General features: G+C 43.5%; 1 gene segment (V, D, J or C); it reads left to right on the forward strand.

Moving 5' to 3' along the window:
• The first annotated feature begins 12,286 nt into the window (after positions 1-12,286).
• On the forward strand, positions 12,287-13,065 carry LOC117085696. The segment is given in 2 exon segments: positions 12,287-12,443; positions 12,613-13,065. Coding segments are annotated over 2 exon segments (354 nt in total).
• Positions 13,066-13,310: the final 245 nt, after the last annotated feature.

Consider the following 13,310-nt stretch of genomic DNA (forward strand, 5'->3'; position numbering starts at 1 on the left):
GGTGTTGCAGCACTTCTCCACTAGCAAAATACCCTCTGATTTCTCTTCCTGGATTGTTTTCAATGTTTTCCTAACATTTAATGCTAAAGCTGAGATTAGAAGGTTTTTATCCTGACTCTAATTGAATGCTATTTCACTTAAAATGTATTGCCTTAAGGAATATAATAATAAATATTGAATAATGTCTGTTACTACTACCAACAGTCCCTTTAGATCTCTTGTTATCATCCTAAATATCATGACTTAGGAAAAGTGTTTGAAAGGGGGTTGAGACAACATTGATCCTGTTTTCAAAATCCTGATACAAGTCAAGCACCCATAAAAGTCAAGAAAATTGTAAGGAAAACATGGTTCAATGATCATTAGCCATTCTGGTCACTGTTGAGTGAAGATTAAGAAAAAGTCTTAAAAACAAATAGCTGAAGCATTGAGAACTCCCGTGAAGTTGATGGTGAGAGGCAGCGTTTGATGTGGCAGTGAGTCAGTGGAAACAGTAAAGAAGCAAGACAACGAGAGACAGCAGAGATGACATTTTGTGAAAAGATGGACACAGCGCTTAGCAAGGGGCAAGACAAATATTGGAGAAATGGCAAGACAGCCATCAGTGAGAGAGGGTGAGACGGTGATCAGTGCTACAGCAATCACAGCTACAGAGTTGCTAACATTGCAGAGCAGTTAACACTAGCCAAACACTGTTTTAAGAGCCATCATCTTTCCTGACAGGCAGTGGAGCCAGGCAGATGGGCAAGGGGCCACAGAGCCACTGCTTCATGCAGGCCAGCCGCTCGGTGCTGCAGTTCCCCCGCCAGAGCCCAACCCACCCAAGCTGGGGAGCCTGGAGGGTCTTCACGCAGGTCCCACGTTAGAGACTGCTTGGCACCATTTTGGCTCCTGCACACCTGTAAGGGTCCCCTGCCCACCTGCCCCATACCAGATGAGCCAGGAAATAAGGCTTTTGGCTAGATAGTCCATTTGAAGTCCCCCTTAGCATACCTGACTATATCATGAGGGACAGGACTAGCTGGATTTCCTAGGCCAACTAAGAATCCCTAACCCTAGCTGGGAAGGTGACTGCTTCCACCCTTAAACATGGGGCTTGCAACTTAGCTCATACCCAAACAATCAGATAGTAAAGAGAGCTCACTAAAATGCTAATTAGACAAAAACAAGAGGTAAAGAAATAGCTAGTCATCTATTGCCTGAGAGCACAGCGGGAGGGACAATGATTGGGATATTAACCAGGCATTCGAGCCCCCAACTGCTACCTTCCTTAGGTACCCTCCCTTTGTATGGGAGCTCTATTTCCAGTCTATTTCACCCTATTAAATCTTGCAACTACACTCTTCCAGTCCATTCTTGTTACGGCTGGAGCTGAGCTTTTGCTCGCCATCCACCAGTGCTGTTTGCTGCCCTGGCAGGCTCTCTGTGACTTCCATCCCTCCAGATCCGGCAGGCTGTCCACTGGCCTCCTGATCCAGCAAGGCACCCATTGCCACTCCTGATCGGGGTAAAGGCTCGCCAATATTCCTGCACGGCTAAGGGCCTGGGTTTGTCCTAATCAAGCTGAACACTAGTCACTGGGTTCCCCGATTCTCGTCCGTGACCCATGGCTTCTAATAGAGCTATAATGCTCACGGCATGGCCAAAGATTCCATTCCTTGGAATCCATGAGGCCAAGAACCCCAGATCAGAGAACATGAGGCTTGCCACCATCTTGTAAGTGGCTCGCCTGCCATTTTGGAAGCAGCCCACCACCATCTTGGGAGCTCTGGGAGCAGAGACCCCCGGTAACACTTGTTGCTCTTTCTCTTCGTCATTTTTCCTCTAATGCCAGTTATTTATCCATCAGCCATTTTATCTTATTTCCTGGCTTGATATATATATTTGGTTTGCAGTTTTGTCTTTGGCTCCCTGATAATTATGTTTGTTTAGGGTAGGACAGTTGGTTTTAAGTATTCTCCTGTTCTGTTGACTCTAAGAAGCCAGAGTCACATTGTTCTATGGCCACAACTAGGCCTTTGGGGCTCACGGTTGGCCACCCCACTGAGGCTCCAGGATTTCCTGCATTGTTCAGCTTCTGGATACTCCAGGGATTCCTGGCATTTGGTGTGGGGACACTCCTAGACTGATACTCGGGTATTCTGGCTTTTTGGCATTTGGTATTGTTGGCCACTCCCTGAATGCTCCAGGGTTTTCATCACTGACATTCCTCCTAGGACTGTGGATTGGAGGCTCACCCTATGAGAATCTTGATTTGTCTTTTCTTGGTTTCTGCCCTAAAGTTATCATGTTCCATAATGGCATTTTGTTTTCTTTTTGTCACTTTATTTACACTTTTTATTCTACACTTTACTTAATAACAATACCGCTTTAAGGCTGGGCATAGTGACTCACACCTGTAATCCCAGCACTTTGGGAGGCTAAGGTGGATGGATCATTTGAGATCAGGAGTTCAAAACCAGCCTGGACAGAATGGTGAAACCGTGTCTCTACTAAAAATACAAAAAAAAAAAAAAAATGAGCCAGACGTGGTGACGAGCACATGTAATCCCAGCTACTTGGATGGCTGAGGCATGAGAATCACTTGAACCCAGGAGGCAAAGGTTGCAGTGAGCCAAGATCCTGCCACTGCACTCAAGACTAGGTGACAGAATGACACCCTGTCTCAAAAAATAATAATAAATAAAAATTTAAAAAATCAAAATACTGCTTTAGTCATATTTTGTCCACTAAGAAATGCTTACAATCCACTTTCATAACGTCTTGCTACCTCTACTTACACCTCCTATGCAGGAAGTGGAAATCTGAGATGAGAACAATGAAGGCCCCATCACCTTCCCTCTTGTTAGACTTAGACAAACTTCTGTGTCCAGGAGAAATCCTTGCTAGACATGGGGACAATGGCAAGCATCACAGAGGACTTGCCACTATGGTGTCTATTAGGCTATTGGAGCAAATTCAAATTCACCTTAGAGAAAAAGAAACTCATTTTCTATCACAACACTGCTTGGGTTCAACACAAATTAGAAAACCAAGAGACTTGTCTTAAACATGTTCCCATACATTTTAATGCTATTTCACAATTAGACCTATTCTGTAAAAAAGAAGAAAAATGGTCTCTTGTGTACATGCTTTTATGGTCCTTTACTCCCTCCTGTTATTTCCAGGCACCAGGAAGCCACACCTGGAGGATTCCCTCTTTGCTGTTCTCCCTAGATGGCCTACAAGGCCTCCTCGGAGTTTCCTCTATCCCCTAGTTCTGAGGGAGGTCTGACCAGTTCTCTAAAATGGGATTTAACCTTAAGGTAATAAAGAAACCCCCCTGACCCCCGCCGCCTTATCCAACTAGCCCCAGCCTATACTCCTTGCTATGAAACCTTAAACCCTTATGAGCCACTCTTAAACATGGTCTCTAAGGTTTACAACAATAGGGACAGGACAAAAGAGGTGGAGATAATAAGAAGAAATAGCCACAAGCACAATTATTAGCAACTGCTTTAAAACCCTGCCACCCCAGGATTGCCCATCCCAAGAAAGTATTACAAGATCAGTGTCTAGGATGCCTAGATGAGAGCCTCCAATGTATCAGCCCTTCAGTCAGAATCAGTGTGCATACTATTAATATAAGCAAAAGGGATATTGGAAATAAGAATGTCTTAAGCGTCCCTGGTGGGAGAGGAATTGGCTCCCTGTCAATACAAGAACTAACCTTCTTTCACTAGCCCCAACTAGGTGCCTTGCTCTAGTGAAGTTGACACAGCTCCGATGACTGAAGGAATACCAGGGTCCTGAGTCTCAAGACGATTTAGATAAAATGACACCAACACGCGTGGAGTGGTTTTAAGAAGTGGAGAGTTTAATAGGCAAGAAAGAAAGGAGAAGCTTCCCTACACAGAGACAGAGGAAGGGGCCTCCAAGCAGAGACAGGAAACTCCAAGTGTGGCGGAAAACAGCCAGTTATACGGAGAGGCTGGAGGAGGCGGAAAACAGCCAGTTATATGGAGAGGCTGGAGGAGGTGGTGTCTGATTTACATAGGGCCCAGGGGATTGTTTTGACCAGGTATGTCATTCACATAGCTGCAAAAAGCTGGCCCTCCCACCCTAGCCTTTTAATATGCAAAGGCAGGGCACAGTGATGTTCTACACACATTGGGATTTACAGGGGTGGCCAGTCATAGTGGGGACAAGGAGAAGACTGCAGGAATCACCATGTTTGGGTGGACCCAGTTTCTAATGGTCTGCATTTGCATATCAAAGCTTGCCTACCCTGCCCTAAGAGCTGGGACTTTCCTTCCAGAAAAGAAACATTTCTGGAGCTGCTTTTAAAAAAAATGTTCCAAGGACCTCTTTTCCTCTCTATCTACCTAAAATAATTTCTTAATAACTCCTATAACAAAATTATCAGGCATCCCATACCCTTAACCTGGTGGATAGCTTTTGTACTGGCAGACAAGTGGCCAGTTGAACATCTTTCTGGTGTCTCCACTGCTGAGTGAGCTCTCTAGTAAAGCTCCAGATAATTCTGGGGTCTCCCTTTGAGCAACGTGGCCCACCCCCTTCCTTCCTTATTTCATGTTTTGGTATCCCCTTCCCTACCTCTTCCTGTCTTTCATGCCTATTGGGGCAAAGTTTAGCCAGGTAGACAAGTCTTGGTTTTGTAAATAACTTGGATTCAGCTGTTTTGTGTAAGTCACTTAGTTTGTGAGGTATGTTTTGTGTCTACCATTTTATCAAATTGGCTTATAAATAAAAGACGACTCATAAATTAAACAAATAAGACTAGTCTATACCTGTTAGTTTGAAGAGAATGTTGTCTTTTCTAAAATTTAACTTTAAGATTTGTACTAAGGCAAGCCACTAATGTCGGTAGGCTTTAAAATGGTTAAAATGACATCAACTAGTGAGCTTTTTGTATAGTTAAAATCATAAAATTGTAGAATGGTTTTCATCTATAGAATGCCAATGAAGCAGCCTCCTTGTCTGGGGTAAATGCCAAGGTTCTTGCTCTCACAGCCAAGGAGATCACGGTCACGGACACACACACCCACACACACACACACAGGGTTTGGAGCAAGAGTTCAATAGCAAAAAGAAAAGAATAGCCCTCCATGACAGAGAAGGGTCTTGAGCAGGCTGCCAAGTTGTAGTAAAACTGTCAGGGTTTGTATAAATAGGCTAGTGAGGAGGAGTGCCTTATCTTCCCAAGGCCTGAAGATTTAGTTGGGACCAGTTGTTCTATCTGTATAGAGCGGAGTTGTCTATTAGCTTTTACTCTTAGCCTATGTTTCTTTGTTTTGCTTATCTGGGAGGGTGAGTTTCTATGTCTGTTTCCAGACATCTTGCAGCTCTAGGCATTCCCCCAGTCTGCTTTTAGCTTCTCTTCTTAGTGTGCCTAGAGGGAAAGGAATATGCTTATTAAGGCACCCTGTTTTTACAGGGGCTCATTGTATAAGTGTGAAGCTTGGTGATTACCCAGGAGACTCCCCCTACTTTCCTTCTGTGCCCCAGCTGTCTAATCTGTGTTTTACAGCCTGAACTTTCAGGCTGCCTTTTGTTGGAAAGGAAATGATTTCTTTGAACTGCATGACATTAGAAAGGGGATTATTTTTGAGCTGCTTTCCATTAGAAGGAAAGTTTTCTGCTGGGGCTTGCTTTACCCTCACTGTCCACCTGAATAATTTCTTTCTGCCTCCTACAACACCAATGTCTAGTGGGCAGCTTATAATTTCTTGCTTCCTAGGTATATATCAAATGTGTCAAACAAATGCAATCTTTACGGGAAAAATAATTTTTGTCTAATTTGGAAGTTATTAAAAGGGAGGTTCAAAATATGAGGAAACCACTAAATAAAGAGAGATATGAGGAGAGTTATAGGTGGAAGATGTATGTTTTTTCAGGGAGGGCTATAAAGAAAGAGTAACTTTGTGTGAAAAAGGATCTTGCATGATAAACTCTTGTCCTAGAGTAAATTGACTAATTATCTAAGAAAGGTATAGTATAGGTGAAGTTAGAAAGCTCAAGCATGTTATAGCGAGCCTGTGTAAGTCAAGGTAAGGTTTGTGAACAGGAATTTATGAAAGAAATTTTGTGCATGATTAAGCCTGCTATAATTGAAGAAAAATTGTTTGTAGTAAACTTTCTAGAAAATGGTCTGCATATTGAAACTGTTTTTTTTTTTAAATTATTGATTTACTAAATTATAGAAATTTTGTTTTTGAGGCTAGATGCAGTGACTTGTTCCTATAATTCTGGTACTTTGGGAGGTTGAGGTGGGTGGATCACTTGAGGTCAGGAGTTCAAGACCAGCCTGTCCAAAATGGTAAAACCCCATCCCTACTACAAATACAAAAATTAGCCAGAAGCAGTGGTACATACCTGTAATCCCAGCTAAGCTATTTGGGAGGCTGAGGCAGGAGAATGACTCGAACCTGGAAGGCGGGGGTTGCAGTCAGCCAAGACTGCCCTACTGCACTCCTGCCACGGTGATACAGTGAGACTCCATCTCAAAAAAAAAAAAGAAAAGAAAATTTTGATTTTGATACAATGATGAGATTCTTTTAAAACTTCTGAGATTGGTGTCTTAGAGTTTCAACTGTTATGTTTTGCTGCTTTTAGCTTGTTCTCCCTTTAAAAAGACCTGGGATAATTGCTGTCTCCTTTAGCTCCTTCATCAGCTCCTGTGACTTTTTCACCTCCGGTTCTGACTGCTGTTGCAGCCTTGATGCTAAAGTGTTTTGTCCTAGAGGTCTGTGGAAGCAATGTTTTCCCCCAGTATAGTATTATTCTATGTACTTAATGTTTCTTAACATATGTAACCTTATTTGGGTCTTTACTTTTTTATTTTTATACTGCTTTAAAATATTAGTTTTTCTTTGAGATGGAGTCTCACTCTATCGTCCAGGCTGGAGTGCAGTGGTGTGATCTTGGCTTACTGCAACCTCTGCCTTCTGGGTTCAAGTGATTCTCCTGCCTCAGCCTCCCAAATAGCTGGGACAACAGGCACCCGCAACCACACCAGGAAAATTTTTTTTTTTTTTTTTTTGAGACAGAGTCTCACTCTGCTCCCAGGCTGGAGTGCAGTGGCCGGATCTCAGCTCACTGCAAGCTCCGCCTCCCCGGTTCACGCCATTCTCCTGCCTCAGCCTCCCGAGTAGCTGGGACTACAGGCACCCGCCACCTCGCCCGGCTAGTTTTTTGTATTTTTAGTAGAGACGGAGTTTCACCATGTTAGCCAGGATGGTTTCGATCTTGTGACCTCGTGATCGGCCTGTCTCGGCCTTCCAAAGTGCTGGGATTATAGGCTTGAGCCACCGCGCCCGGCCTTCAGCACCAGGAAAATTTTTTGTATTTTTAGTAGAGATAGGGTTTCACCATGTTCGCCAGAGTGGTCTCGATCTCCTGACCTCTTGATCTACCCACTTAAGGGCTAATGAGTGCCTTCCCACCTCCATTCTGTCTGGCCTAGAATGTTTAATTGGTTATAAATATTTTTATTCCAAGCCCCTTGTCCAAAGGAACTACCAAAGAAACCTAAAAAAGTCTAATTCAGGCCATGGTGGGGAACAGGGAGTCAGACACACCTCACTCTACCCCATTTTAAATGTAGGTCAGATTCAAAAGACCTTTTAAAATTATGAAAATAAAATAGTGCCGTTTTCCACAAAAGAAAAAAATAACTTCTTTGTTCAACCAGAAGACTTAGCCTTACTAAAAACTTAAAAAGAAGAAACTGGCTGGGTGTTCATGCCTAAAATCGCAACCCTTTGGGAGGCTGAGGTGGGTGGATCACTTGAGGCCAGGAACTCGAAACCAGCCTTGCCAACATCGTGAAACCACATCTCTACTAAAATTACAAAAACTTAGCTGGGCATGGTGGTACATGTCTGTAATTCCAGCTATTCAGGAGGCTGGGACATGAAAATAGCTTGAAACTGGGAGGCAGAGGTTGCAGTGAGCCCAGCCGAGGTTGTGCCACTGGACTCCAGCCTGGGCAACAGAGCAAGGCTCTATCTTAAAAAAAAAAAAAAAAAAAAAAAATGGCCGGGCACGGTGGTTCACGCCTGTAATCCCAGCACTTTGGGAGGCCGAGGCAGGCGGATCACAAGGTCAGGAGATCGAGACCACGGTGAAAGCCCGTCTCTACTAAAAATACAAATAATTAGCCGAGCGCGGTGGTGGGCGCCTGTAGTCCCAGCTACTCAGGAGGCTGAGGCCGGAGAATGGCATGAACCTGGCAGGCGGAGCTTGCAGTGAGCCAAGATCGTGCCACTGCACCCCAGCCTGGGCGACAGAGCAAGACTCTGACTCAAAAAAAAAAAAAAAAAAAAAAGGATCCCCCAAGAATTAATTATAACAAGAATAAAGGGACCCTTATCAGATATTCTTAATTACTCTAACTACTGTTAGGCTTCAGGAAGTCACTAGTTGGGTACAGCTATCCAGCTGTTTCTTATGAGGTCCTCTGCAGGCATAAAAGGTGGATACCATAACCTCCATTTATAAAACATAGAAAATTTAAGGCTGTTGTTTTGCAAACACATAGATTAATAATGTGGTTCTGTGGGTGGACATAGGTACATTAATTTTTCTCTTTCTTCCAATTATAATTTTCTTGTTTAACCTCCTAGTAAAGTATATATCTTCTAAATTTCATGTGAAGATAGTAAGATCTGTCACAACTCCTCCAATCCATTCTGTCTTCTGATCCCACAAATGAAAGCATCCTGCCATTGGGCCCCTTAGTTCGGGTATCAGAGATTTTTTACTCCTCAAATGCTAGGGAAGGCCTGCACCATAAAGTCAGCAGGAAGCACTTACAGAAAATGGACTCTGCTCTTCTGCAGTCCCCTTAAGATTAAGGAGGAGTATCTAATCTCTGAGTGGGGAAAGAGGTGGGAGGTGGGTGGGACTCAAATCTGGAACAGATTGAAGACTAGCTGACACAAGGAAGAGACACTGGAAGCACCTGTCCATAAGACATGCCTACCAGTGCCATGTCAGTTTACCATTGCCATGGCAACACCTGAAAGTTACTGCCCATTTTCTAGCTACTTCGGAATAACCCACTGCTTAATTAGCAGTCATTAAAAGTGGGAATAATATGAGTGTGAAACTGCCCCTGCACCGCTGCTCCAGGCCCACTGACTGTGAGTAGCTCCACTCCACAAGAACAGTCACAGAGCTGTAACCGCCACCTCAGTAAAGCCGTTTCCTTCCACCACCCGCTTACGCTGCGCTCCTTCCTGAGTGAGGCCAAGAACCTGCCCTGCCCCACTTTTGTCAAGTTAATTGACAGAAAACTACTCATAATATCCTCTCTTTATTTTTTCACTCTTATAGGCTATGTAATGACTTTCTCCTTTCCATTTACCATATTGTGTTTTGTGTCCTTTTTCTTTCCCTCTTCTTTATACACCCTTCATCAGGTAGTCACAGGCTTCAATTCAGTTCTTTCTTGTGGTAGTATGGCTCATGAGAAACACTGATTCTTCTGGGTATGAGGCCATTCACCATTTTCATATGTAACACCATAAAAAGTACTGTGACATAAGCCTCCACTTTACAAACTGACCACTGTCAAGCCTCATCTCCCAACCAATAGAAATTTTTTGTTCCTCACTAGTTCACATAGGAGTAGAAATTTCAGGTTTAAATTGTGGATTTGCACTTTACCACGTGGTGTATTCAAGAAGATGAATAATATTAATACATCAGTAGGTCCGGGCACAGTGGCTCAAGCCTGTAATCCCAGCACATTGGGAGGCTGAAGCAGGCAGATCACCTGAGGTCAGGAGTTTGAGACCAACCTGGCCAACACAGAGAAACTCCATCTCTACTAAAAATACAAAAATTAGCCAGGTGTGGTGGCACATGCCCGTAATCCCAGCTACTTGGGAGGCTGAAGCAGGAGAATGGCTTGAACCAGGGAGGCAGAGGTTGCAGTGAGCCAAGATCATGCCACTGTACTCCAGCCTGGGTGACAGAGCAATACTCTATCTCAAAAACAACAACAAAAAATCAGTAGCTTTGAATTTTAAACATCTTTTTGACAAGAAACTCATCATTCTTTCTGTCTAAAATAATGTTCTGATTCTTTCAGGAATGAGCCTGGTTTGATGCCTCTCTCCCCAACATGATAGAAGTGTGGCATAAATCTATGAAAAACTCCATTTCCCTGTGTCTACAAGAACTACCTTTGATTGAAAACTTCTTCCCTTGCTCTAGTCCTTTCTTCTACACCCAGCTCTACCTAATCTGTGACACAAAACAATACTTATCAGGAAAGATTCTGGAAAGAGCAAAAGACTTCTAACAGGTGTCAGAGATTCCTGCACCACCATCTGTCCATCTGTAGAGGGGGTTGTGAGTGTGAGGAAGAGCAGAGCTTGTAAATCTACCTGCTTTCACTCCCACTGTATTTCCTAACAACAGCAACCACAGCAACAGCCATAACATCACAGGACAAACGTCTACTACTTCCAAGGCTTTTATCTCAGTAAATCTCTCCCTCTATCTCAGGCAGCTGGAAGATTTGATACTCATACAAATAGTGCTGTAGCTTTCTGTTCATAACTGGAAAAGCAGACAAGACCCAATGTAATACAGGCATTCTTTAAGCCAGTTACCATTCAGTTTTGGATCATCACTGCACACATATACCCAGCATAGGTCTAATATATATGTAAAAATCCATGAAGCAAGGGTTACAATAGCTTGTGTTTTCTATTGTATTGTATTTTCCTCTTATGTCATCTTCTCCTTTTTGTCATTAAAAAAAATCTGTTCAAGTCAGTCTAAATGAATTATTGAATCACAAGTAGATAAAATCATTTATTTGATAACACCTTGACCCAATGAATATGCTTCTTTGCAAGACAGAGTCCTCATTTCCAAGATAGCAAGCCTGACATAATTATACTGGAGCAAGCCCACAAGTAATGATGGTAGCTTTGCCTTATTGTCAGCCCTGGGGCAAGAATTAGACAAAAGATAACAAGGTAGGATAAAGATTACATAAGAAAGAAGGACAGCAACAGGACATGGTTACCTTTTATAGGGTGATATTTTGATAATGGATGATGAGTAGTAATGCCTTAGACAGGGATGGGTGGGAATGATTGAAGGTCTGAGTACTTTAGCACAGATTAAGAACAAATCATTAGGATTTTAAGAGTGTGTACAGTTAGTGAAGAAAAAGCCCTAGAATTTAATTTCTGGATAAAACATTCTTGGATTATATTTAAGAATACTGTCCATACTAAGTAAGCATATTTATGATAGCGGTGATGACTGTAGTGCTGAATATTTAAACAATAAAAACAAAATTAATTGTCACATGCATAACGTCCTGAATACTATTGTAAATATTTTATCTTATTTTATTTAAACTATCAACTGCACTGTAAGGTAGGTACAATTATTGTCACAGTCACACAGCTATGGAAACTGAGACACAGAGAAGTTTAGTTGCTTGATTAATTTCAAGCAATCGGCAAGCCATGGAGCATCTATATCAGGGCCTGCCAGGACATGTGACTATAAAAAAAAGTTTTAACTTTTTAACTCAAAGAAGGTATGTGTCTGGGTTAATGGAAAGCTTCAGGACCCTCAGAAAACATTATTAACAAGTAAATGAAAGGTGTATCTGGAAGATTAAGTTCTACCAGAGTCCTCATTTCAGTGGGTCCAATAGTGCACTTAGGGAGATGACTGGGCATATTGAGGATAGGACGAGAGAAATGAAAACGCAGCCAGCCTTCTATATTATTCTTTTTTTTTTTTTTGAGACGGAGTCTCACTCTGTCGCCCAGGCTGCAGTGCAGTGGCCGGATCTCAGCTCACTGCAAGCCCCGCCTCCCGAGTTCACGCCATTCTCCTGCCTCAGCCTCCCGAGTAGCTGGGAATACAGGCGCCCGCCACCTCGCCCGGCTAGTTTTTTGTATTTTTTAGTAGAGACGGGGTTTCACCGTGTTAGCCAGGATGGTCTCGATCTCCTGACCTCGTGATCCGCCCGTCTCGGCCTCCCAAAGTGCTGGGATTACAGGCTTGAGCCACCGAGCTCGGCCTATATTATTCTTAACAGGCTTGTACCAAATATCCTCTGGGTGAATTGGGGTGACTGAAGAGAAGAAAGACACAGGAGTGAAATTCTGTGAGCACAAGGGGAAAGTTCTACACTCAGACTGAGCCAACAGAATTTCTGAACTGACAACCAGTGAGGCGCAGGATGCTCAGTGCAGAGAGGAGGAAGCAGGTGGTCCCTGCAGTCGGAAGCCCAGCTCCCATCCCAGCTGCTTTGCATGTCCCTCCCAGCTGCCCTACCTTCCAGAGCCCATATCAGTGCCTGGGTCAGAGCTCTGGGGAGGAACTGCTCAGTTAGGACCCAGAGGGAACCATGGAAGCCCCAGCGCAGCTTCTCTTCCTCCTGCTACTCTGGCTCCCAGGTGAGGGGAACATGAGGTGGTTTTGCACATCACTGAAAACTCCTGCCACCTCTGCTCAGCAACAAATACAATTAAAATTCAGTGTAGATCAGCAAGTTTAGTACTACTCAAAGACAGTGGGTTTGATCTAGATTACATGAGTACATTTCTGTTTTCTTTCCAATCTCAGATACCACGGGAGAAATTGTGATGACGCAGTCTCCAGCCACCCTGTCTTTGTCTCCAGGGGAAAGAGCCACCCTCTCCTGCAGGGCCAGTCAGAGTGTTGGCAGCTACTTAGCCTGGTACCAGCAGAAACCTGGGCAGGCTCCCAGGCTCCTCATCTATGGTGCATCCAGCAGGGCCACTGGCATCCCAGCCAGGTTCAGTGGCAGTGGGTCTGGGACAGCCTTCACTCTCACCATCAGCAGCCTGGAACCTGAAGATTTTGCAGTTTATTTCTGTCAGCAGTATAGTAACTGGAACCCACAGTGATTCAACCTGAAACAAAAACCTCAACAAAACCATCAGTGTTTACTAGATTATACCAGCTGCTTCCTTTATAGACAGCTAGTGTGGTGGCCACTCAGTTTTAGCATCTCTGCTCTATTTGGACATTTTGTGGTTCTAAAAAAAAAAAAAACCCTTGAACAATTTGCACTTTGATTCTTGGACTCTCTTCAACTGAGGCACCAGAATCCCAGGTTTCCAGAAATAGTGTCTCACTGTATGAATCCTTATATAGACCCAGTAGTTCTACACTTTCCCAGTAGAAGTAGCTCAGTGCATGCTACACCGCCCCATTCGAATTCTACAACATTCTAAGTAGTAGAAAATTCTATGTATTTATGCAAATAGTTGACTCAGTAAAGCTGTTCATGCGAAGAT

The sequence above is a fragment of the Trachypithecus francoisi genome, unplaced genomic scaffold, assembly GCF_009764315.1.
Source record: "Trachypithecus francoisi isolate TF-2019V2 unplaced genomic scaffold, Tfra_2.0 Contig00577, whole genome shotgun sequence".
Taxonomy (NCBI): Eukaryota; Metazoa; Chordata; class Mammalia; order Primates; family Cercopithecidae; genus Trachypithecus; species Trachypithecus francoisi.